This window comes from Dipodomys ordii, unplaced genomic scaffold (genome assembly GCF_000151885.1).
Source record: "Dipodomys ordii isolate 6190 unplaced genomic scaffold, Dord_2.0 Scaffold37, whole genome shotgun sequence".
Lineage (NCBI taxonomy): Eukaryota > Metazoa > Chordata > Mammalia > Rodentia > Heteromyidae > Dipodomys > Dipodomys ordii.
In genome coordinates, this window is record NW_012267253.1 from 13,045,343 (window position 1) to 13,073,107 (window position 27,765).

The following is a 27,765-nucleotide window of genomic DNA, read 5'->3' on the forward strand; positions in this document are numbered from 1 at the left end:
GGCTGGGAAGAGATGTGAAGGGTAAACAAAGGAGGAGGCTGCAATGCTTGATAAGAAATGTACTCATTATCTTGCCATGTAATTGTAACTCCTTTGTACAGTATGTTCACAAAAAATTAAAATTAAAATAAAAAAAAAGAAAAAAAGATACAATACAAAAATAACATATTAAGATATATTTTCTACTTCCACAGCTAAAAAGTGAAATTCAGAGGTTTGTGATACATTATCTCTCAATCTTCTTGCATTCTTTTTTTTTCCTTTTTGCATTTTCTCAGGTCAATAGGTAAAAACCAATAAATAATAAAGTACATCTATATTTTACCATTATTTAAAACTTGCTAAGTACAACATTTATTTTAGCAGATCACTCATAAATTAATTACCTTAGGGCATCAGCATTCTTTTCTTGCTGGCGTTTAAGTCCTTCTTGAATTGTTTCTGGGCTGAGAAATGTCTGGTTAACCGAAGGATGTTTTGACTGTTGAAGTAGTTTCGCTATTTCAACACATGACTTTGGAATCTTATTAAGAAAAAATCAGATTAAAAAACATAAAGAGCTATAATATATAACACAGATTGTTGTTTGGATAAATAAAGGCTCTCATATTGAAGGCTTGGTGTACAGTAAGTGTTCAGAAACAGTCTTTGGGGAAGCAATCTCATCATGAAGGATCTTCATTATGGGTCAAAACAATGATGAATATGAATCAACTTTTGAAAGGTGATAAGGCTATAGAAGGTAGAGCCTAGTTAGAGGAAGATGTTGAGGATGTACCTCTAGTAGGTATTATCTTGATTCTGGCCCCTTCCTGTTACTCTTCTCTGCTTCCATGCATTGATATACTTCTGCTGCCATTAGTTTTTGCCTTACCTTATACTTAAGGTGACAGATATAAAGGATCAAGACCTAAAACCTCTGAAACTGTTAAGCTCAAAGATGAAAGATCTAATATAAAGATGAGGCTTAAAAATTTTATGCTAAGAGGCCAGACACAAAAGAGCACATATACCGATTCCATTTATAAAATGTCCATTAATGGGCAAATTCATACAGACAGAATTGTTTGTTTGCAGAGGTTAAGAGTGTTGGGGAATAATGTGGGATTCAGGTTTATTTTTAGTTGATAAAGATTTGGAATTAAAGTGATTATGGTTAGATAACTCTCAATATATTAGGAGCAACATTTAGGTATACAATTATGTGTTAGGTGGATGAGTTTTGTGGGAATTATATCTCAAGTAAAATATTTTTAAAATATTTAATTAAATGATACATTGCAATACATGAATTCTTTATGATAATTTTTCTGGGTCCTGATACTATGGCTTGAACACAGGACCTTGTCCTTTCCCTTAGTTTTTTTTTTTTTTTTTTTGCTAAGGCTAGCGTGCTCTACCACTTGAGCCACACATCTACTTCCAACTAATTCAAAGTAAGTGTCTCTTGATTTTTTCTGCCCTTTTTGACTCCAAACTTTGACTTTCAGTTCTTCTGAGCAACTAGGATTACAAGCATGAGCCAACAGTGCCTGGCTAACAATAACGATGTCTTTTAAACCAAGGAGGAGATGAAAACTGTAATCATTTTAGGAAAGAGGGAGATTCAACTACTCTTATTCTATCCATTCTGACATGGTAATGGTATGACTACATATGAAAATTTTTAGATGACCTGCTATCTCTCCATTTAAGAATCACTGAACTTTAATATTATTACTTATCTCTTTCATTTATTAAATCATCTGAATATTCTGCACTCTAATATAAACCCAATACCCGGTAGGTTGTGACTTCATCTAATATGGCTATCTTCCTAATATACACTTTTGAAAAAATGTGCCATTAACATTCATTGAACAATGGTAAATAAAACTGATATTAACCCAATTATGGACTCTGGTTCTTTGAAGGACAAGCTCAAATTTACTATTCTGTTATCTGTAATATTCACCAAAAAAACAGAAATGGTAAGAGAAAACTAACACCTGTTTTAGAAATCATTAAAAAGGTCAACAATATTGTTATTAAAATGAAAAGGACATGAAAAATAAAAGGCATTTCAACAAGGTAACATTTTCATTAAAACTGAAAGAATTTGCTTACTGTAAAGTCCAAGCCAATTGTTTCATATTGCCTATGAATCTTTTCTGCAAGGTCATCAAACAGCCTCACTATTGATGGCTTTTCCAAAGACATTGCTTGGCTAAGCCCTGAAGAAACAATTGCTGGCCAAGTCTGCACAATACAGTCCCAATCATGAAGGTTTGCCAAGCACACTCCACTGTGATTTCCAAGGAGACAATACAAGGCACCCTGCAGGAAAAAAAAAAAAAGTTAAATAATTTGGAAAATAAGAGGCAAGATTTAGTTGTTACCTATGGATCCACATCCACAATGAACACTTAACTATACCTGATATTTGGGTTTATAAAACAGGTTAACTTTTTTTTTTCTTCTTTTCTAGAAACCTGAACTTGACAGTTAAGTAAGTGATATCCAGCAATTTGGAAATGGTTTGCTAATACAATAGCAATTAGTAAGATAATACACAAAAAATAATTATTTTTTAAATGAGTTTTTCAACCAAACATAAACAGCATGGAACATACCATTCAATATGCTATGGAACACAGCCTGAAATTACTATTTAATAATTTGCCTAGAGCTTGGATCTGGTGGCTCATGCCTGTTATCCGAGCTACTCCAATTAACCATCAGAAAACCAAAACTGGCACTGTGGCTCAAAGTGGTAGAGCACTAGCCTTGAGTGAGGTAGAGCACTAGCCTTGAGTGAAAAAGCTCAGAGACAGTACTCAGGCCCTAAGTTCAAGCCCCATAACTGACCAAAAAATAATTATAATAATAATTTGCCTAGGGGTAACAAGTTTGACAAGAAATCTACTTATTACCTTACTTATGTAACTGTAACCCCCTATATATCACCTTGACAATAAAAAGAGAAAACAAGTAATTTCCCTAGTATTTTACTAAGTATATTACTTAATTATACTCTGTACTTTCTACCCATGGAAGTTTAATCAGAATGATGTTGGTGATACTGGGTATACTCTTTAAGATATCTCCCCTTATTAAAAAATAAAAATAGCTATTATTATCGAAACACTATCATTTGTGGAAAACCTAATTTAACTTCATTTCAATCTGAATTCTTCCCCAACCTGTATTCCACTCCTCTCTATATGCGCTCTCCACAATATTACTTGGCAACCTTGATTTTGGGGACCTAAATAGTTTTTCATTTGATGGTACGGAGGCTTGAATTCCTAGACAAGTAGATACTAGAGCCACATCTCCAGTACTGATATTTTGTGTGTGACGGGTGGGGGTGGGGGGGGGGTCATTCACAGTGGGCACTCCACAACTTGAGCCGTACTTCCCGTCTAGTATTTCACTGGTTAAAGATGTAGACTTTTCTGCACAGGCTGGCATCTTTCCTCGGTCCTCAGATCTTAGCCTCCTGAATAACTAGGATTACAGGCATGAGTCATTGTCACTGGGCTGCACATTCATCCTACCTAGGCAAAATATTTTCAGGAAGCAAAGATTTCCCTGAGAAAAAAAGTTGAGCACTTGTGGCTGAATAGTCTGCCTGACCCATGACAAAGAGGCAGGAAAAACCAAAAAAGTTCTAAGTAGTATAATCAGCAAGACAGAAGAAGCCAAGACAGGAAGAAATGTTTTAAGTTTAAGCAACTGCATGAAAGCTTATATAATTAGAACAGAAAAGGAAAAAAATGACAAAAGACAAAGAATAGAGAGGCAATAGAACCTGGGCAGATACACTGCTTTTATCACCAGAGAGAAATAAATTAAGATTTATTAAGGAGATCCAATGGAGAGCTGGTAAATGATTATGAAGAGACTGAAAAACAAAGGCATTTACTACTAAGCTTCTAGACTGAACAACTGGTCATCTGGTGCTTGAGAGAGAGAGAACAGGGAGTCAATTTGAGCATACTGAATTCTAGAGACAGTGTCTAGAAGGTGGTTGGACATAGATACTGAAGTTTAAAGACCACCTTTCCATGTATATTGATAATAATTAAAATCTTTGGCTATGGGATGGAGAGCCTAGGAGTTATGTAAGAGGACCAAGGCACAAGTATTGAGAGGCTCTTTTTGAAGCCAAGCAGAGCAAGACACAATGGCACAAACCCATAGTTGCCTATTTGAGAAGCTTGGCAGGATGATCAAGAGCCTAGAAGTTAGGACACCAGTCTGGACAAATATGAAAAGACCCCATCTCAAAACAGCTGGGTGCCAGTGGCTCATGCTACTGGGAAGCTGAAATCTGAGGATCATGAACATAAACATATACATAAATGAAGGGAGGGAGGGAGAGATATGGACAGAGGGTACCAGTAGCCATGTAGAAGATCTGAGATGGAGAGGTCAAAAGGCAAGGGAGCATTAAAATGAGTAATAAATATCATTTCCTAATTAGCTTATAAGCAGAGACCAGTAACTACATAGCCTAGATTTAGTTACTTGGTTTTATGAGTAATCATGTCCATTCTTTTATGGCTGTTCTCATGCTGCATTGGCACCAAAGAGTAGCTGGCACAGCAACTAAAAGTCCCATTATTTATTTTTATTTCTTTATAGAAAAGGTTTGTTGACCCTCAGTACTGAGTGTTATAGTCAGTAAGACTAGATTATTGGATAGAATGTAGTTGTCCTTTCTGTCTATGTGTGTACATGTCCTGGGGCCCAGTCACTGTCCTTGAGCTTCTTTTGCTCAAGACTAATGCTCTATCATTTGAGCCACAGCACCACATATAACTTTTTCTGAGTAGTTTATTGGAAATAAGAGTCTCATGAACTTTTCAGCTTGAGCTGGTTTCAAAACATGATCCTCAGATCTCAGCTTCCTGAATAACTAGGATTATAAGCATGTCTCACCAGAGCCCCGCTTGTAGTTGACCTTTTTGAGAATGTTTTATATGGACAAAATTAAAGAGTTCAAATAAGATGAAAACTGAAAAATAGTAGCTGGGTGCAGCAATTCTCATGCATATAATCCAGCTATTTAGGAAGCTAAGATTGCTGAGACTGGAGTTTGGGGTCAATCTGGGCAGAAATAAAACTCTCCAGATCCTTAGTCAACCAAAGGCTGAAAGTCATGGTGCATGCATGTCATCCTAGTTACCCAGCATAAGTAGCTATATCACCTATTTCCCATAATAAGAATCACAAACATGAGAGTAAACAATTAGGGAGAAGAAGAAACAAAGACTATCCTTGTTTAAAGATGTACTGTTATCTTTAACTTACTTTGAGTTACATTTATAAAATAAGTTTGGTGGATAGCTATTTGATAAAGCAAATGTGACAATATTTGCAATACAAAATGTGAAAATCTCTTTTAAGCATAATTTTACTACAGAATTCTTTCAATATTTCTATGTGATTGAAACTTGTCATAGTGAAACTGAAACACATGTACCTTGAATTGTTGTTGTGTGACATCTTGTCTACCCGGCCGTAAGAACTCCAAAACCAAGGGAATGATATCTCTACAACAGAAGTTATACGCTCCCAAGGCAGCAAAAAAAGTTTGCTGAGCCTTATTTCTGACCTAGAGAAAAGTATTAAAAAGCAAAAGATTCTCATTAAATAGCAGACAAACTACAAAAAAAATCCTAATTATGAAAACAAAGTGACAATATTTTTCTAATCAACCAAAAAATACATCACAATTACTAAAAAGTGGGCAAATAATTAACAAAAATAAAGCACAATATCACTAATCATATGCATGGTTTAGGTTACACTACTTCTTATAAAAGGGAGTTTGAATGTAACTGATAAGCATTTGTTTGATAACATAGCTAAGAGGCAGACTATTTAACATTTATTGAGTTATTTCTTGATAACAGTCACATTTATTCTGTCTATGCAAAGACATTTACTATAGAGATAGACTAATTGATTACATTATAAATTATTTCTTTTTCCAGTTCTCTGTGCTTGGATATAGTCTTAGCCTACCTTAAAGAACGGACCCCTACAAGTATGGTAGCAGCTTCTGAAACCAAAGCATAATGCATAGGAAGAATGATAGGGTCTTCAGAGTAGTAATCTTTTAAGATCTCACCAAATCAAGTGGCAATAGTATCATACTAGCATTATTTCTCAAATTTAAACAAATATTCAATTGAAGATAGCAAACTTGAATTTATATTATTTCTTTTAATTGAAATATTTGAAATTTGAAAGGTCCTTTCAATGCTAATGAGTTAGAAAAAAGAAGCCTAGATTTTATTTTTTTGGCCATCCTGGGGCTTGAACTCAGGGGCTGGGCACTGTCCCTAAGCTTCTTTTGCTCAAGGCTAGCACTCTACCACTTGAGCCACAGCGCCACTTCCGGTTTTTTCTGTTTATGTGGTACTGAGAAATCAAACCCAGGGCTTCATGCATGCTAGGCAAGCACTCTACCACTAAGCCACATTCCCAGCCAATAGCCTAGATTTTTGTTTTTATTCTTTTACTTTCTTGCTGTGCAAACTATACAAGAGCATTTTTTTCTAATTAGCTTACATTATTTGTGGGAAGGATTTCAGCATTATTTCTATACATTTACACACTATTCCAATCAATCTCACTCTATGGGAGAGACTTACAGACTCCATTATTAAAATGGGGTATTTAAATTTTAAATTGCATGTAATAAAAGGAGAGAAGTGTTGGATAAGCCTTACCTGACTGTATGAACTGGTAGATAATCGAAGAAGATCTCTGATCATATCTTGATGAACTCTTTTATATTCACAACCTTCAACAGTTAGTGTACGTAGCTAAGAAAAGATGTAAATCAGATCTCAAAGTGTTTACTGAAAGTTCATTTAATTATGAAAATTTTAACTACACAGCCAGCATTTTACGTAGATAACTGTGATTAAAAAGATGTTTACCTCATGCTGTAACATTACTCTGTCAATCAATAGTGCTCTGATATGCTGCTTTTTCCCATGGAGCTAGAAAACAAAGTAGAATTTCAAAGACCATCTATGTATGGCTACTGAGTACTGCTGGTATTTCATTCATTCTACAACCATCAGTTTTACATTTTAAAATATCGTGTCTCAATTAAAATAGTAACAGAAAACATGCTCCTTTCTGATAAGGAGTTTTTGAATGTACAATTCCTTAATCTCCTTGCCCTTTTACATTCCCCGTGTCTAAAACATTTAGCACAATTAACAGTCAACCTTTAGAAAGTCAACTTCAGTAAAAGTGCCCTGTATAAGAAGAGCTATTTATGCTCTTCTGTACAGTTTCTTCTGTGTTCCCAGATAAGGTTAGAAAGGTAAGATGTATTTTCTTATATTTATATAACATTCACACCAATAGACAATTCCTATTTTCAATTTTTTTACATTTTTTCAAGACAGCCTAAATGCTCTTGTCCAAAATCTCATTGAGAGTTCAGAGATGATCATGCAAAGTGACAGATGATTTTGCCTAAGTAAAATATATCTTTTCTAAGATTTATTTGATCCATACTATTTCTACTTACAGGTAGATTTCTCTTTATAAAAAACTATTTTCCAAGTCAGGAATATTTTCCAAATTTTATGTATCTTTTAAAAAATATTATTTCAAACTTTTATGTGAAAATACTGACCCGATTTTCCATTGATTTCTTTACTAAGTTAAAACTTTTCCACCGGGAGTCAAATTCATGCTTATGAGATCCTTGGAATTGCAAAAGGTCTCCAATAATCTGTGTCAAATAATTTCAAATTTTATTTTACATGTCATCAATTCAAGCCCAATAATATTAATAATTATGGAACTATAAAATGACAATTATACCTTTATGATAAGAAACAATGACTTGGTATCATCTTCTGAATTGTCAAGTATATGATCTACAATGGTTGAAAAAAAAAACTAGTTCAAATATTTAGTATTACTACATGAATTGCAATCTATTACTTAAGAAACAATGCTCCAAATTCTCACGATGTAAAATGAAAAATGTTAAAATAAAAGTACCTAAGAGACTAAAATTCTTAAACACTTTTAGTATATAGGTAAGTTAAATGCACATATATACTTTATATACTTACTAAGAAGCTTCCTTATGACCCTAGCAATTACTTCCCGGTGGTTCTCTCTGGATGTATCTAGTTTAAAAAAAAAATAGGAAAGACGGTTTACACACTTTATGCTCCTCAGATTACTAATGTTTACATATCAATAGCTTATTATAGAAAGGATAAAAAACCCCAGGGTTGGAAGGGAATGTCATGCATTTTTGTTCTTTTTTCCTCTTCATCTAAGCTGATTCAGTGACTAGGCACTAGATTAGAATTAACCTCCCAAACCTATACTTTTATTATGCTGGATCTGGAGGAGGTACACATTCAAGATTCCAGCATATGGAATCAGCAGGATGGTAGGTTTCAGGTTATCAAGTGGGCTATAGCAAGATCGTCTCTCAAAAAATAGCTACCAAGGCTGGGAAAGTAGCTTAGTGGTAGCGTGCTTGCCTAGCATGCATGAAGCCCTGGGTTTGATTTCTCAGTACCACATAAACAGAAAAAGCCAGAAGTAGCTGTGTGGCTCAAGTGGTAGAGTGCTAGCCTTGAGCAAAAGAAGCTCAGAGACAGTGCCCAGGCCCTGAGTTCAAGCCCCAGGATGGGGGGGGGGGGAGAAGCTAACAAAACCATAAAATAAGATAAAATGGTTAGTTTAAAATTTTTCGTGTGCAGGCAAAAAGAGAGATACTGCTGGGCACTGGTGGCTCACACCTATAATCCTACCTACTCAGGAGGCTGAGATCTAAGGATCACAGTTTGAAGCCAGCCTGGGCAGCAAAGTCTTTGATACTCTCATCTCCAATGAACCACTAAAAAACCAGAAGTGATGCTGTAGCTCAAAGTCTAGCTAGCCTTGAGTTTAAAAGCTCAGGGGCAACTCCCAGGCCCTAAAAGCCACAAGACTATTCCCCCACCCCCAAGAAAGAGATACTACCATTGACAACATTTCAAAAACTCTAGGGGTCACAAATGCATAGTTAAATAGTTACAGGGAACTCAAATCAAGCAATAAGTGTATAAAACTAGTTAAATATGAATAAATAATTCTATGCATTAGTGCTTAATGTATATAACTAATTCTACTGTTAATCCACCAATAAGGAAGTGTGCTTAAGTTTCTATAAATGTTAGGTTCAGATTAAATTAAATTAGCATAATGCAATGTTCCTTATATTTTACTATTGAATTACATTCTCAGCCCTGTTTCATGTAAGAATTGAATTGAAGTGGTTGGGTTATATAGCTCAGTGCTAGAGCAGTTGCCCATCATACAAAAGGTGCCCAGTCAGTACCCACTACCACATCTTGAAAAATAAAATTTAACTCACTATGATAGACCTATACAATATATAGAGATCATCAGAACAGAGGGGTTATAATATTTTCATTCACATCAAGTACAAAGCATTGATCCTGAAAGAATTTAACCACAAAGAAACCTAAGATGCAGGACAGCCTACTTCTGCACATAAGAATGCCTAAATTGAGTAACCCAACTGCTATCTTTCAAAAAAAAATTTTGGGGCTGGGAATGTGGCTTAAGTGGTACAGTCCTACCCTTGAGGAAAAGAAGTTCAGGCACAGCACCCAAGCCCTGAGTTCAAGCCCCAAGACTAGCAAAAAAACAAAAATATTAAAAAATTATAGATATTAAAATAGCAAAAAATTATTACTGTGTAACTGATTCACTTAGAGTCCAGAAAAATCCAAACTACAAACCTATTCTTTAATCCTTATAGAATGTTATAAATAATCCACACAGATTTACACAGATTAAGATTCGCATACCATATTCAAGCCCAGTATACAATTTTGTTTCCTCCAAGGACACCATACTTGGTACCCTGTATAAAAACAAGAGTGCTTACATTTATTAATAATATCAATACAAAAAACAGAAAGGAAATGTCTGTTAGAATTTTTAAACTAAACAAAGATAGCGCTGCTCTTGTAACAAACAGATTTCCGATCTTCAGTGCTTCAATATTTCTGAAGATTAATGTTATGTGTTTAACATTACTGCTTAAAGAAAATGTTAATTTGGTGTCCTTAGAGGTGATTCATTCAATTCTCAACAAAAATTCAAAAGTAAAAATTTAAGCCAATGACTTAATAACATTTACACATTCATACAAAGAGAATCTGGCTTTATAACTATAATTATAGGTAAAATGCAGTCATATTCTACTAAAGCACATACAGCAGATAAGCTTTTAAAGATAATTATGACCCATTTATCTTTAAACCAGAAAAATGGATCTCTCATAATACTTGTAGTAAAATACAATTGATTTTGAGAAAAAAAATCAATGCAAAAATTCCACATTTTCTAATTTAATCAGCCACAAAGAAGTATGTTACCACAATCAGACGCAGCTATTTAAATTCATTTAAAAGAAGGTTAAAAGAAACCTTCTGGGTAAGAACAGAGTTCATAGAAGAGGGGTGTGTGTGTGTGTGTGTGTGTGTGTGTGTGTGTGTGTGCGTGCGTGCGTGCGTGTGTGTGTGTGCCTGAAATATATATTTTCTTCAATGAAATATATACTTCAGTTTCTAGCACTATTTCAAACTATTCAATAGCTGTTTTTATATTAAGAGATGATACTTTCTAAGAAGAGGAACATGGCACAAGTGCCAAGCAAAGGTGAGGTGAGGTAAGCAGATCCAATACAGGCTAATTTACTGTATTATTATTATTGATCACTAACCAACTGTACAGCACTTATAATGAAGCACTGCTTCTAAATCAAGTACCCCATCTTGATGACATTCTCCAAGGTAATTAAGTGAGTTATTGCTATCTTAATTTTTGACAGCTACATATCCTTATAATACTTAGCTAAATAATTGATAGTAACATTATGATCACTAAAAGACTACTTCAGTGATCATAGGTTACTTAGCTATGTTTCTCACCATAATTCAGTGAATGGGTAAGTTTCAAAACCAAGTCTATAAAGTATAAACAGGGAAATGGTTTTCTTCTACTAATTTACTTGATGCCTTGTTAATATTTCTTTGGGGGGGGGAGCGGTAGTAAGGCCTGAACTCTGGGCCTGGATGCTGTCTTCAGCTCAAGGCTAGCGCTCTACCCCTTGAGCCACAGCACCACTTCTGGCTTTTTCTGCTTATGTGGTGCTGAGGAATCGAACCTAGGGCCTCATTCATGCAAATCAAGCACTCTACCACTGAGCCACCTTCCCAGTCCCACTTGTTAATATTTTATAGTATAAAATGCTAATTTGCTTTTTAGATGTTTTTTTCTTAAAATTGGTTTTCATTCTACAAAGTTTCAACCTGTGGTAACAGCTTGCAAATTAGAGCATCTTCTAAATTCCGTATTATTAAAAATACCTAGGTATCCAAAATCTTGCTTTTAAAGAACTAAACCAGATTTCAAAGTCCCTATTGCAATTGAAGAGAAAAATACATTGTATTTGAAGAATAATGAGGATAAAGCATAAGGAAGTATTACCGCTCTTTCTTATAGAGCCTGGCAAGTGCTTGTTATGAGCTGTTATATAACAGATGGCTCCTCACTGCTGCTACAAGCATTAGTTGTATTTACCCAGTTCATAACTAGTACCATAATAATATTAAATCAAGCATCAATTTTAATTAGACACACTACTCTTATAAGTAAGATTAAAAAGCAAGCTGTGTACCCAATTATTTTTTATGTTTACTGTATAAAAAAAAGACTGACTTTATGCTCTGGATATTTTTTTGTTTTATATATACATATATGGCTCTAGAAATACCAATCATACTGTAACCACATTTAGAAACATTACATCTAAAATGTCTGATGCTAATTCTCTCTGTCTTTGGTGTGCCACACTGGGGCTGGAGCTCAAAGCCTAGGCACCGTTCCAAAGCTCTTTTCACTCAAGGCTGGCTCTCTACCACTTGAGCCCCAGCTCAGCTTCCTATTTTTTAATTGGAGATAAGAATCTCACAGTTTTCCTGCTTAGGCTGACTTCTAACCTCAATCCTCAGATCCCATCCTACTGAGAATCGAGGAGTCATTAGCAACAGCCTGATGCTAATTTCTTAAACTCAGGTGTCACTGTGAATTGCCTTCCTATTTCAAAATTCAAGATTATCATTTATTCTATTTAAAAAGCTACTGCTATGTATAAAGGTTTGAATTATCAACTAATGCATTAAAATAAAAAATGATTTATTCCTTTCTGGTTAGATCCTTAATTTTGTTACTTCCCATTCATGCTGATTTGAGTCAACTTTAATTTGATCTTTTCATATCTATTAAAATTGAGGGCTTTGGGCTTGCTAGGCTGGCATTCTACTGGCTTGGTCATGGTTCTACATATAAGCTAATGGTTTTCTTTGAAAAAAAAATCTCTATACACTATCCAAGGAAGAATAACTCTTTGTGGCTACCTTACAAAACTACATATGACCAGGCTACACTCAATAATATCGTTTAGAACTTTTAGTTATGTATGTAATCTAAGCTATTGAATAGACTTGAGATGCGATCAACACTTATAGATCTAAGTTCTGCCTAAAAGCTATAGTACCAATATCTATAATGTACATCAAATACCATCATTTCTCCCTACAGGTGAAATTCATCCTACCCATTCACTCGTTCATTCATTTTACATGTTACCATTTTACCTGAGAACTAAATGCAAGTCAGCAATAAAATATATTGTAAATAAGTCTGAGCAATACAACATATTTAAATAATTTCACCCACACAATTACAATAATAATGAAGTTAAGTCAAGCTTTACCATCTAGATAGCTCCAGAACACCTAACTTTTTTTTTTGAAGTGTTAAGTATCTGTGCAACTTAAAAGATCTGTGAACTTGCCACTAATGATGTGCCATTTGTATCACTAGATGGCAGTCTTTACACTTGGAGAACTGAAAATTAAATAAAGTAGGAAAGAGGATGGTAAAAACCAAGAAAATAGTAACATAAATGAAAAAAACACAATACAAATTAAACATGCAAATGAAGACTATGTGAATTATCACATAACAAGTACAGCCAATAATATAGAATTTTTCCACATGGAAGAACATCCTGTCCTTTCCAATAACCAGTACTTCCTATCCCAATGAAAACATAGAAGACATAAAATCAAGACACTAAAAAGTCCCTCCCATCAACAAGAAACAATTTCAGAAGAAATGATTGGCCTATTTCTGTGTGTTATTATCCAATTCAATAAGCTGGCTCTTAGGCTACCATATGACCAAAGGGTTGCTAAGAGAAATTTTATAAACCACTAGACTTAAAATTAACCTTGAGAACAAAATCAATTTTATGTCTGACACATAAGCTTTTAAAAATCAGTAAGAACAGTCAGAACGTGAAATAAGGAGAAAACAGGGTTACTCACCGTGGAGTAGTAACTGTTTCCTTTTCTGTGTGCAGCTTCCCCAGCAGAGCTGGGTAGTTTCCTGGAGGTGCCAAGAGAGGTTAGCTAGCCCTGCCCCTCATTGCATTATGCAACACATCCTTTCACATATCAATGAAATGGTCTATTAGACCTTAAGAATTTTCTGGAGTGAAAAGTTAGTAAAATCTGAGATCCTAAGAATATTTAACAGATCTGAGGAAAGGGGCACAAAGAAGTATTTTGAATGAAAAATGGTGACTCCTCTACCTTGAGTAACCCTGTTTTGTAGATGTTAAGTTTTTTTGTGTCCTATGATAGCTGGTTAGACCAAGATTATAGAGAAAGTGGACTGAAAAAGGGAGAAGTTGAAGGCTTCAGGATTAAAACCAAGTTTCTAAATTTCTGTATAACCCTCGAAGAATAAACTCTAACTTCCATATCTATAAAGGTTAAACTATGAGAACTATAGTACACACAATCTCAAAACATTAACTTAAGTCCCAAGAATAAAAGAAGAAAATTCCATTTTAAAATTCATTCAGTAACCTATGGTATCTGAAAAAATTGCTTAAAATTTAAATTGTTTAAAGTTCTGTTTTAAAGATTTTTATCCTTAATTACCCTCATAATACCCATACTTTGACACTGTGAAATTTAAAGTACAAGTATTTACCAGCACAAAAGTACAAGTATACTTATAGGTAGATCATTACTTTTACGCTTACGAGTTAGGTTTTTATACTTGTCAATCTCTAATCATATAGCACAGAATATAGGCTTTCACATTTGGTAGCCATTTCTCTAACAATGAGATTAAGATTATCACATACAGTTTATTAGAAACTAAGTTAGATCTTCCCACAGGAAAACACAGTAGTACATTCACTCAGCTTCTAAGTTTTCACCGTTTTCACAGAAGATCAATATCGTACTATCAATACATACACAAAGCAAATTCAATACTGAGTTACCTTACTGAAAATATAAGACTACTATGAAAACGCCTAAGTTAAAATTTGAAATACTAGGGGCTGGGAAGGTGGCTCAGTGGTAGAGCGCATGCCTTGCATGCCAGAGGCCCTTGGGTTCGATTCCTCAGCACCACATAAGCAAAAAGAAAAAAGTCGGAAGTGGTGCTGTGGCTCAAGTGGTAGAGCGCTAGCCTTGAGCTGAAGAGCTGAGGGACAGTGCCCAGGCCCAGAGTTCAGGCCCCATGACCAGACCCAAAAAAAAACAAACAAAAAAACAAAATTTGAAATACTATTTGAAATACTATGTAATGCTCCAAGCAGTTTAGAATCTGAGACCATGAATCTCATAATAATGTCTCACAATTCCATAATCAAATTGTTATCAGCAAGATGTATTTCCTCAAATATCTTAAACATTTCACTAAAGCTCTCATCAAAAAAGTATGCAGAGTCAGTCTCAGATTTGACCCTTTACTTTCTCATCTAGTGTATTTCCCTCTAGTTCCTTTGTAGTAACTAATACCCTAAGTAATGTTTTAACTTATTGATATTCTCTCTTGCCTTATTTTGCAGATATTCTTTCTTCACAGTAGGAGTAAAGACCACAGAACAACAGAGTCATCAATTTAAATTATTTTGTTTTTTTCAAAGCAATTTCAACTTAGAATATTATAACCCTTACCGCACTACAAAAAATAAGCATTTTAGGAAATCTATATTATTAGTTTATTATTCCTTGGTGAAAATTAATGTGTCTTCTGCAAAAGAAGGAATACTACACATAGGAATTTAATGAAAAGCCACATTTTGAAAAAATAAATTTTCAGATAAAGGTGACAGAAGTTATAAACTGGAAAGAATTCTGTTAGAACTACTGACGAAGCTGGGCACTGGTGGCTCACACCTATAATCCTAGATTACTCAGGATGCTAAGATCTGAGGATCATAGTTCAAAGCCAGCCCAGGCAGGAAAGTCAGTGAGACTCTTATCTTGAATTAACCACCAGAAAATCAGAAGTAGATCTGTGGCTCAAAGAGGCAGATTGCTTGCCTTGAGTGAAAAGGCTCAAGGACAGAGCCCATGCCCTGAATTCAAGCTCCATGACCAACCAAAGAAAAAGAACTATTGACAAGGCAAAAGAAGATTTGCCCCCTTTTGGAATTCAAATGTGAAGAGCTGACCATTTATTTTTAATACTGTATTACATGACTATTATCCTGTGTAGAAATAGTAACTAGAAAGAATCCTAAAATACACAATTATTCAATGGGTTTTTTAAAGTTTAAGTTTAGAAAACATTTTCATATTTATTCTTAAATATATTTAAATTTTACTCTAAATGTAAAATTTCTAAAAACTTTTTATCTAAACATCTTTCCTTTTCAGAAAAATCCTAAAACTCAGAATTTTGGAGCTTCTAATGCATAAGTCCACTGTAGAGCAATTTAAAATACTGCACTTTAAGTTCCTTACAAGCTGACTTTATATAATGTTGTGGGAGATAGACAATGTCTCATGATATAGCCCAAACTGGGCTCAAACTTGTGATTCTCCTACCTCAGCTTTCAGGTGCTGGAATCAGGTAGTGTATACCATTACAGCCAGCTTACAACTAACTTTTGCCATGATGAACATACACTTCAAAAGAAAACTTGCTTAAATTCCTACTATAATGTACATAGCATAAATAGACTACATCCTAATAAGAACTGCAATGGAAACATAAAACCTTCCTTAACTTTTAAGTACCAGCTTCTAACGATCACTCATATACTAAAAATCTCTTCTTTTTTGGCAGCATTTGGGTTTTAACTCAAGGCTCCCACTTACTAAAGGTAGGCATTCTACACTTAATTCATGCCCTCAGATCTTTCTGCTATATATACTTTTTGTATATTATCTCGTCTTATTCAGCATCAACCTCAGATTTATCTACCTCTCATGTTGCTGGGATCAAAGACACACACTCAGCTTGTTGAGATGGGGAATTACTAACCTTTGACTATACTGGGCTCAAACCTTGTTCCTTTTGGTCTCTTGGTAGCTGGAACTATATATAGGTATGGGCTACCATGGCTGGATTTGATACCAAAAATTTCCTAACAGGAAAAACATACCTTTGCCTTAAATGACTACAATTCTCTCACAGTCAACACTTCCAAGAGAACTGTATTTACTAACATGCTAATCTATTAAGTAGGTAATAACTTAGTATGCCATAAAAGATAGACTAAGTTCTTATTATAGGGAAACATCATTGGAAATTTTTTGTTGCTAAATCTGAAGGTTTCTCATTTTAAAATACTGTTTAAATCAAATTCACTTAACAAAAATGAATTTCTGGCACATTTATGTCCAACTACAAAACAAATGATAAAACAAAGTTCTTTTAAAGGAAGTCAGCAAACTCTTAGGCATACTTAAAATAATTTCTTTGCCTCAAATGACGTACATCCTCTTAAGCATCACAATCTAACTACAAAATTCAATAGTTTAGATTAAAAAAGTGGAGATTATAGAAAAGGCTACAAAAATATAAGACAGACATACCACCTTTTTTTTTTTAGCTCTTTTTTTTTGGGGGGGTCCGGTTATGGGGCCTGAACTCTGGGCCTGGGTGCTGTCCCTCAGCTCTTCAGCTCAAGGGTAGCACTCTACCACTTGAGCCACAGCGCCACTTCCGGCTTTTTTCTTTCTGCTTATATGGTGCTGAGGAATTGAACCCAGGACCTCAGGCATGCAAGGCAAGCGCTCTACCACTGAGCCACCTTCCCAGCCCACATGCCACCTTTTTGAAACCACTCAGTGGAGCATTCTAAGTTTTATTGTTGTTTTAAAACAAAGGAAATAATCATTCCTTTCTTTGTGTTTTTTGAAGGGGAAGATGGGATAATTGTCTACTACTCTTTTTTTTTTGGGGGGGGGGGGCCAGTAGTGGGGCTTGAACTCTGGGCCTGGCCACTGTCCACGATCTCCTCTGAGCTCAAGGCTAGTGCTCTACCATTTGAGCCTCAGCTCCACTTCTGGCTTTTCCTGTGATTAATTGGAGGTAAGAGTTTCATGGACTTTCCTGCATAGTCTGGCTTTGAACCATGATACTCAAGCCTCCTGAGAAGTTAGGATTATAGGCATGAGCCACCAGTGCCTAGCCTACTCATTCTTATGTAATTTTAATTACCTTGCTTAGTAATGAGATGATGAAAAGATATTAGAATAATGAAACTAATGTTTACTAAATAAGTAGAGTTAATAAATACTGTTGATTTCATTCTAAATCATATTATATAATGTACATAGTAATACTAATAGTGGATTAATCTGAGATAATTCATTCAAAATATGGTTAAAATAACGAACATTGAAGAAATTTTTAATTAAAAAATACTCCAAGTTTCTTTTTCCCTACAAACTCCTAAATCAATTTTACTGCAGAGAAAAGAAAGATTTTTTTAAAAAGAATACCTTAAATTAGTGGATAAACTTAACACCTATAAACTGATAGTTTTAAATATAGTAATATCTAAAGTTAGTCATTTTAACATATGAAAATGTGAAAAGTCCTTAAAATAATCCTAAATTGTGCCTTAGGTATTTTTAAATAAAAGGCTTAAATAAAGCAATACAGAAACAAGAGCAATCACAAAACCAGTAGCTCATTAAGTCGCAAATATTTAAAATACATGGCAAAGTATATGGCAAAACAGCAAAATATGTAAAGCAGTTATTTTTACTTACAGGTTAGTAACTGGTTCTCCTTTCAATGGAGGTAGGAGGTTTCCTGAGCCAATTAAACAGTTGTGCACTATAGTCAGACTCTGAAGAATATCATCTCTAAAGATAAAAGAATTGTCATTTTAAAAGATTTCTAATCTTTAAGAGTTCTAAAGTGTCTTGGGGAAACAGGATGTAGGCATATATAAGAAGCAAGAAAGCAGCAAACATCTTCAGTTTATCAACTTAAGATAATATAGGATAATTAAACATATTTAACATGAAATCGGCTTGCTTAAACAAGCTTTAAAAAATATTACAAGTAACAATTTCTCTTTGTAAAGCAATTCTCAATTTAATAACATCTTTATCATAAAGATCACTATCAAGAAGCATTAACAGTGCTACAGCCATTGTAGCTTAATTTATCTTTCAAAAACACTACTGGCTAAATGTTTGCTTCAAATGTAGTTTAATGTACTACATAGACAATATCAAGTCCATTAAAGATTTCTGGAGCTTAACACATACTAATTTTCCTACTATCACTTTAGGAAAGTGCAAAGATACAAACTATGAAAGTGTAAAGTTTCAAAGCAATTTTTTTGTTAAATACTTAAAAAAAATCTCATAGAGATACTTTTATTAGTAACATTAATGTGAGTTATTAAAAAGAAACAAATCTAAGCCCAATATAAGAAAACTGGTATTCCCTTTACAAACAGAGCATACTTATACACATTTTTAAAATAATTAAATAAATAGAATTGCTAAATAAAAAGTTTCCACTTAGAAACTAGAGGGGGGTGGGGAGAGAACCCTGCAGTTTTTCTATTTAAAATTTTAAGTGTTGTTGAACTTTCAATTAAATAAAAATAAATGGTTTAACTGCAACCTCTCTGTACATTACCATTTTAACAATAAAAAGTAAAAATTTAAAAAATCTTCTAAGTACATTTATGGCAAATTTTACATTGAAAGAGAATACTAAGTAATTTGTTTTAGTTGACAAAAAATACCAAATGATTATGAAAGAAAACCAACCTAGACATTTCAAGCTCCCCATCACCACAACGCTGGAGTTTGATGAGCTCAGGCTGGAGAAAGGAGTCCAACAAATAGAAAGCAAAAGACACTTCCCCTGTAGAAGGAACATGCCACTGGATTCCCAGGTTCCACAAGTCTCCTGGTTTACCCCAGTCCTAGAAATGAGAAGCATTTGTTCAGCAAGTTGAGAAGTTGAATAAAATATGTATTTTACAAAATATAAAAGTCAACAAAAAATGAAGAAGTAATCCAAAATAAGTAAATAATGTACAAAAGGTTATCAATGAAAACACTGCCCCTTCATTAGCATTCCTAAGGAAAACGCTCCCAAAAGAGCTACCTAATATGCATAGTGACAGTATGATTATATGAGACTAGATAGATTAGAAAGAAACTGTATGAAATGATAGAAATGAAATAGGGCACACTCAGTTGTTTCATGTGCAAATAGAAAAGAAAATCAGCCAGCTGATGGCACTGCTGAGGCCTGAGGAACACAGCTCAAGACCACCAATTTGAGCAAGAGGAGAGAGAAAAGGAATTATGAGTTTGGGCTGAATATAAGTTTTAGACAGCACAAGGTTAATGTATCCAATAAAAGTTATTGTCCTCCCCATCCCACTCCCCCAATGCCCCACCCCCATCACACCTACCAGCCCTCCAACTCAATATTTTGCACTTTAGCTCGCTGGCTAATACTCTACCATATGAGACAAGCTTCCGACCCCCTCCAATAAAAGTTTTAATAATCAATTTCTTTTTTGTCAGCTGTGGGGCTTGAACTTGGGCCTGGGCACCTAACTGAGCCTTAGGTTATGTGCTCAAGGCTAGTTTGAGCTATAAGCTAGTTTTCAGGTGGCTAATTGGAGATAAGGGTCTCGTGGACTTTGCAGTCTACACGGGCTCTGAACTGTGATCCCCAGATGTCAGCCTCCTGAATAGCTAAGATTACAGGTATGGGCACCCAGTTTTTTGTCCATTCCCCCCCATAATCAGTTTTGAACTGACATCTTTATACATAATGATAGAAACAAAACCCATATGAAAAGTCACTTAGAAAAAGAATCCAATATAGCTTTGCATCCTTAAAATTGAAAATACTTGCCTTGATAGGAAAGTATGTAGAAGGGGGCTTGTCAAAGCCACCTGGTACACTGCAGTATTCTGTAGGGTAGATAAGTGTAGTAGAACGAAGAAGATGATGTAAAAGGTTACAAGACAGAGTGTAACCCTGCTTACAAGTTAAATGCAGGGTTCTTTGCAGAATCTTTACAAGCTGCTCCCTATAAAGAAGCAACTTCTTCCCGTCCACTCGAGTAATCTAAAAAGGGGGAAAGAAAATTGTTAAATCTATTTTAGTTAAAAGATCAAGAATGAATAATGAATGTAGATTTCCAATAAATTAGCCTAAAACAATATTTCTTAAAATGATTTTAATTTGTTCAAAAACTATCTTAATTGTTAAAAATTGTTTAAAAACAATCAAACACATTTTCTGATCTTTAGTTTTCATGTACCACCCTTTTCAAAATGGTTCTCTCTCTTCTCCCCCACATGTCCCTTTCTTACTTTAGGGGAGGGGAGAGGTGCTGGAGTTTGGAACTTAAGACTGTATGCTTACTAGTTAGGCACTCTTAACACTTAAAACCACGTTCGTTACTCCCTGGCCCAGGATTTTATAAAATAAAATTTATTTGCTTAAATTTCTAAACTATCTCATAAAGGAAACTGAAGCTTGATCGATGGCCAAATTTTTAATGCAAAAGAAACAAATTCCAAAATTTAACAAATTGTTCAATTAATACGTTACCCACATTAGAACTGGCAAAAACTCAGGCAAGTAGAAATCATACAGTATTAATTTCCATACTCCTTTAAACAATGAGTATGAAATATCTGTACTTTCTGAAATGTATCAAGAAATGCTAAAAAAAATCTTTGGTCCTTGTATATGCTTAAAAAACAATTTCCCATAAAGAGCTAATCTTTAAAAGCAAGTTAATATTTTCATATTTTTTTCTTCCAAAAATTTCCAATACCTCAGATAAAAGCTGTAGATTCCATAGTAACTCCTTGTCTAGTTCTTCTTCATTCAACACATCATCATCTAAAACATGGCAAAATAGTATTAGGGAGAAAATGCACACATGCAATCAAATACATCATTCAAAGATATCTCTGGTTAATATCAGAAAATTTCTTTCAGAGACTTCTTTCTTCTTCATGAATGTGAACCCATTTCAAACAGGGGTAAAAACTCAATCTTCAAGAAAATAAATGTAACAATCAAAACTTTGAGTACTCCCCTTCAGTACCTCATAAAGCAATATACATACATATTTTTTAATTTTTATTTTTTGCTGGTAATTCTTATTAATTCAGTCATGGGGCCTCAACTCTGGGACTAGGAGCTTTCCCTGAGCTCTTTCACTGAAGGCTAATGCTCTACTACTTTGAGCCATAATGCAGTGCGCTTCTGGTTTTCTGGTGGCTAACTGGAAATAAGTGTCTCATGGACTTTCCTGCTGGGGCTGGCTTTGAACCACGATCCTCAGAACTCAGCCTCCTGAGGCATGAGCCACCAGTGCCTGGCAGAATTCATATTTTTATAACTTGATAGCTGGATAAAAATATTTAAGTAAAATTCTTTATACAATGAAAATGGGGCTTCAACTCAGGATCCTGTACGGTTGTTTCTTTCTTTCTCACAGGTGGTACTCTACCAGTTGAGCCACACCTCCATTCCAACATTTTGCTGGCTAACTGGAGGTGAAACTCATAGATTCTTCTGCCTAGGCTGGCTTTGAATCGAGGTCCCCTAGGTCTCAACCCTGAGTAGGTAAGATTATAGGCATGTGCCACACAAATGCCCAGCTTAAAGTACAATTTCTAAACTGATAGCCTGGATGACACATGGGACATATGGGATAGAAGGCGGTGAATTCCTCACAAATTACAAAGTAAAAACTGCACAGCTCGAAGAAATGTGTTGTCATTTGACAACATTCTAGAAGTGAAGAAAAAATGGATTCTTACCATTATGTAAAGGTAGAATAAAAAGTTTATGACTTACTCATTGTAAGCTGAGTTATAACACTGCAGCAGTGGGGAACAAATAACTTCAAAGATTCTTCAGGGCAGCACTGAAAATATATTTGCAGATGTAAGTTTTCTGAAAGGTAAACATTTCACAAAAAATATACAGTAGCACTATTTTCAGTACTACTAAAAACAGCAAGGGTATAAGCAACTTCTGAAAAAAATAAACTGAATATACTTGTTGGTTGCTTAATCTTAAACTTATCAGTCAAAAAAACTAAACACAGGGGCTGGGAAGGTGGCTCAGTGGTAGAGCCCTTGCTTGCATGCATGAGGCCCTGGGTTCGATTCCTCAGCACCACATAAGCAGAAAAAAAAAAAAAGCTGGAAGTGGCGCTGTGGCTCAAGTGGTTGTGCTGATGAGCTGAGGGACAGTGCCCAGGCCCAGAGTTCAGGCCCCACGACAAAAAAAAACCTAAACACAGCACTCTGGAAGGCTAGGGGAAAAGGATGGAGAGTTAGAGTTCAGTCTCTGCTACAAGTGAGACCCTGTCTCAAATATTAATAATAAACTCACCTTTACAGCAGCTCGGCACATGTCTGCCACCATACGGCCTGCAACTCTTGTTTCAAATATATGTGAAATAGAAAAATTAAAAACCTTCTGAAGGGCCACCTGTTAAGAATGTGTAAGAAACATGTCTAATCAATGTTTTATAGAAAATTAAGTATCTTGTGAAATATAAAGAAAATGGTAAATATACACCAGATATGCAAAAAACAACCAAATAACAAGTTTTAACCGCCTAGTTTTATAAGACTTTGATGAAAACTTTACACTGAGGTCTAAGAACAACTTGCAGATGACTGTTACATGAACAAAATACTTGAGATACCTAGATTTCACTTGCTATAATAGAAAACTTATATACAACATGACAGCCAATGGAAGCAAATTCAACTTAATTATCTTGATAGCTAACTCAATATAACAAGAGAATCTTCTGGATTATAAACTCTTACAAGACAACTATCAACTACAAGTATCTACCGCTACTCTGAAAGACCCAACGCAGCCTACTTAATTTTAAAATCATGTCACAGAACTTACTTTCTGGAAAAAAAAATGAGTTCTAAACTCAAGATTAGTAATGCTTTAAACTATTAACATTTTTCTTTTAAAAAATGATTTGTATTCTCTTTTTCTTTATACTCACATAAATCTAAGTAATTATTTCATGCAGCTTTAAGGATGAATGTGTTAAACAGTGATAATCTCAGATTAATCTCAGGAAAAAAAATAGAAATAAACAGTAATCTTAAAGCTAACCCAGTATACACTCCAGCATCAAATAAGTACTAAATCTAATTCCTTATGAAACAACTCTTCCTAAGGTACCATGAAGCCAGATACTATTTCTTCTTGTTTGACTGTTTTCTACCTTTTGGCAGTTGATTATTAACATCAGAGTAGGTGGTTGGCCAACCTTACTTGGTTCTAACATCTGAGTGTGCCCCCAGTATGATCTATCTAGTATGGTATAAAGAATTCCCAAAGCTTTTCTCCAAAGTAATTATATTTAATTGTAAATTAAAAAAATATATAGTCAATGCTGGGCATGTGGTGGCAGGCCTCTAATTCTAGTACTCAGAATGAATGAATAGAAGGATTATAAATTCAAAGCCAACCTGGACTATAAAATGAGTTGCAGATGCTCAATCTAAATATTGAGAACCTGTGTTTAAAAGAAAAAAAAAAGGTCAGGTACTAGTGGTTTATGTCTGTAATCTCAGTGTCTTAGGAGGCTGATATCTGGAAGCTCATGGCTTATGGCCAGGTTGGAGGCATTGCTCCAGTGGTAGAGCACCAGCCTTGCAATCTTGAGGCCTGGAGTTCAAACCCAATTACTACCCAAATTCTTTAAATTAATGAATACAACTACTTCTTGTTCAGGATAATCATGTTTTTTAAAGTGGCTGCAAATAATTCACTAAGAAATACTGAACAAATGTTCCTAAGGAAAATGTAGGATTAAGTTGCTTTCAGCCACTAACTACAACACAAGATTTTTATCAATCTATTAGTACATAATCCTGTTTTAAGTGTGTTTCTATTTACAGACATTTACTAAGGACATACTGTTGATTCATTAACCTTGAGTTCAAGTCAACAGCAATATAGTGTCCACCCATGCCGGTGGACACACACCTAACGTACGATATTTGTCCATTAGGCACAGCCTAACTATATTATTCTTAGGAACACTAGATTTCTCCTTAAGCACTTAAGTATTGGAGGTCATTCTGTACAGCAAAATGATCCAAGAAAAGCTTCCAAGAATTGAAAAAAACAAACAACAACAACAACAAAAACCATCCTCAAAACATGGCACTAAATATAAATAGATCCCTTTCAGAACAATGTAAGAGCTAAAACAAGACCTTATTGGATATGAGCTGGGAACATGTCCATCCATTAACTTGAATACTGAGGTTGGAATGACAAATTCAAGCCAGCAGAATGTATGTGGCCTTGTTGGATATGAGCTGGGAACATGCCCATCAACTGAATATTGAGTTTGGAATGACATATTCAAGCTAAGTGTGGTCCCACATGCTTACAAGTAATTCCTGGCCTCAAGAGGCTGAAGCAGAGGATTTATGAATTCAAGGCCAGCTGGACTACACAGTGAGATGGATTCTACAGACAAACAAAGCAAAGCAAAGCAATCCTTAGCAAATAGGTATATCTGCAAATAAGGAATTTGGAAATAATGAGGACCTGGATATAAAGCATCAACTGTGTAACACACATTAAGTAACTGAAGGCCAGCCAGACACTGGTGGCTCATGCCTATAATTCTAGCTATTCTGGAGGCTGAAATCTGAGGATCACAGTTCAAAGCTAGCCCAGGTAGGATAATCCATGAGACTCTTATCTCTAATTAACCACCAGAAAACCAGAAGTGGCACTGTGGCTCAAAATGTCAGTGTTAGCCTTGAACAGAAGAGCTAAGGGATAGCATCCAGGCCCCAAGTTCAAACCTCACAACTCACCAAAAAAAAAAAAAAAAGTAACTAAAGATCAACTTTAAAATACCAAATCAATCAATAAGACTGGAGGATAACTGTACAGCAATTCTCTCTTACCATAAATATTTCTTTGGAACATTGTGTGAGGATTGTACTAAACGTAGAAGATAGTCCTAATTCAACCAAACTCTCCAAGTGAGTCATTTTCTCAGTTTCTGTCTCTTCTCTTGTTTGTTCCAATGTGCTACTTTCTATAAGACCAAAGCATCTAAATAATGCAAACAAAGCATAATTTTAGCAACTAAAAATTAAACAATCCTTTTGGTCATGATTATTTAAACTAGCTAATTACAAGTTAACATCTGTAACTTCACAAAAAGGTTATAATGCAAAGAGAAACTAAGGTTTCTAGAACAGAATAGGTGTGTTTTTTAATATCAGAGAAAAGACAGGTCTAGATTGTCAGCTTACCTGTCCATAAACTGTAAGACAAAATCCTCAAATTCAGCTGTGGCAGAACAAAGTTCTCTTTCCACCTATAACATCCCAAAGTGAAGACAATTACTGAAAGGATTATATTTTCCTCTGAACTAAAAAAAAAATCAATTAATTATGGCCTAGCAAACAGATCTAATACCAAATTATTATAGTGGGCAGAAATACAACAATCATATGTAACAATTTATAACAACTCCATTTACTACTTTCTCAAAACCGAATTCATTAACGTGTTTTACATGAGCCAAAACAGAAGCAGCCAAATTTAGTATCAACTCTAGTTTTTTGTTTTGTTTTGTTTTTTTGTTTTTTGGGGGGTCTGGTCATGGGGCCTGAACTCTGGGCCTGGGTGCTGTCCCTCAGCTCTTCAGCTCAAGGCTAGTGCTCTACCACTTGAGCCACAGTGCCACTTCTGGCTTGTTTCTTTTTTTGCTTATGTGGTGCTAAGGAATCGAACCCAGGGCCTCATGCATGCAAGGCAAGCGCTCTACCACTGAGCCACCTTCCCAGCCCCTCAACTCTAGTTTTCAAACTGCCAGTTTATACATTAAAGGTAGTATAGCATTATCCAAATTATTTCCAAATGATACAAATCAAGCAATAATATGCTTCAAGTAAAGGAAATATATGGGAAAAATTTTCCTCAGGGGACATTTAACAATATAAAAACTGAAAAAGTAGGCCCTTAGAAGCAAAACATATTAAATTCAGTGGAAGGATGGCCTTCCACAACAGAGAATTAACTGGTTCAAAGTATCAAGAGTATAAAGGTTGATAAACTACGTAAGTCCTAGGCTCTATGTAAATCCAGTCTTCCATCTTAGCCTCTGTCAAAAAGGGCCACTGGTGTAACAACCATAATGGTAAAACATACTTATCCTTGGTGCAAGTTATTTCATTCTTGGATGGGTCTTTACAATAAAAAAAAAACCTTCTTTGACAGAATGTTTGGGCATGAGCTTGGAACATTAGGCTTCTTAGATTTTCCAGATTTAATTAGCACGCTGATTTGTATGATTTAAGGCTTCAATTTTAATTTAGGAACATTTAACTTATACTCATAAATGATAAATCTATTGACATTAGATTTCTCATGACAAACTAAAATGGTTTTTATTTTAATGAGACTCTGCTCAAAGTCTGCTTCTTAGCAGTTCTAAAAGAAACAATCATGAAGAAAAACTCGCTTTATCAAATGCCAATGTCCCAATAGCCTCTAACATATGATGGTAAAAACAAAATACAACCACCTGTGCTTAGCAAAATACTGGAAAGTGATAGAAATGAAACTGAAGCATAACTCCAGGCAGCAGCTGTTAATAGAAATGGCTTATTTTTCACTTATTTCCAATGCTATACAACCTATTAATGAGAGCCTGACTCTTCATTTATACTTAGTTTATACCACTCTACTCTCAAAATAACAATTTTACTTTGCAGAATGTATCCAGTTTCTAAACTGTCAATTATTACTGTCCATACACAGTATTAATTTAGAACTCAACACTTTGTAACAAAAAAAGGTGCTTACTTCTGTGAGGTCATTTCTTTCTTGAAGTACACATGAACAATCTACTAAAGGCACCAGAGTAGAAAATGTTGCTATAAACTGGAATGTGATCTATGGAAAGATACAAAGCATTTTCAACATTAATTATAAAATCCTAACTCCATACAAATATGTCATAAGCTATGTATCCAAATAAATTCTTGTGATAAATTCCCCAATAATCTTTTTTGATATTTTTCACCCAGAATAAATATTCTAAGGTTCCTAACAAACTAGTTATGTTAGTTATAAAGTTCTAATATACTCTTTTTTTTTTTAAAGAATGTCTTTTCTTTTACTTCATCCATTTTTTTTTTGGCGGGGGGTCCAGTTGTAGGGCCTGAACTCTGAGCCTGGGTGCTGTCCCTCAACTCTTTAGCTCAAGGCTAGCACTCTACCACTTGAGCCACAGTGCCACTTCTGGCTTTTTTCTTTTTGCTTATGTGGTGCTGAGGAATCAAACCC

General features: G+C 34.9%; 1 protein-coding gene across 1 annotated transcript in view; it reads right to left on the reverse strand.

Moving 5' to 3' along the window:
- Positions 1-27,765, reverse strand: part of Psme4 (proteasome (prosome, macropain) activator subunit 4) — a 100,768-nt gene that overhangs the window by 31,973 nt on the left and 41,030 nt on the right. Inside the window, exons 11-28 of the mRNA XM_013017913.1 lie at positions 27,283-27,372; positions 25,725-25,789; positions 25,371-25,521; positions 22,798-22,896; positions 22,255-22,324; positions 21,221-21,288; positions 20,287-20,502; positions 19,179-19,336; positions 18,159-18,254; positions 9,861-9,916; positions 8,100-8,156; positions 7,843-7,898; positions 7,652-7,750; positions 6,939-7,001; positions 6,726-6,821; positions 5,471-5,602; positions 2,107-2,316; positions 387-523 (exon numbers count right to left, since the gene is read on the reverse strand). Of these exons, the coding sequence (XP_012873367.1) occupies positions 387-523; positions 2,107-2,316; positions 5,471-5,602; positions 6,726-6,821; positions 6,939-7,001; positions 7,652-7,750; positions 7,843-7,898; positions 8,100-8,156; positions 9,861-9,916; positions 18,159-18,254; positions 19,179-19,336; positions 20,287-20,502; positions 21,221-21,288; positions 22,255-22,324; positions 22,798-22,896; positions 25,371-25,521; positions 25,725-25,789; positions 27,283-27,372 (1,919 nt within the window). The remainder of the gene's footprint in view (positions 1-386; positions 524-2,106; positions 2,317-5,470; positions 5,603-6,725; positions 6,822-6,938; positions 7,002-7,651; positions 7,751-7,842; positions 7,899-8,099; positions 8,157-9,860; positions 9,917-18,158; positions 18,255-19,178; positions 19,337-20,286; positions 20,503-21,220; positions 21,289-22,254; positions 22,325-22,797; positions 22,897-25,370; positions 25,522-25,724; positions 25,790-27,282; positions 27,373-27,765) is intronic.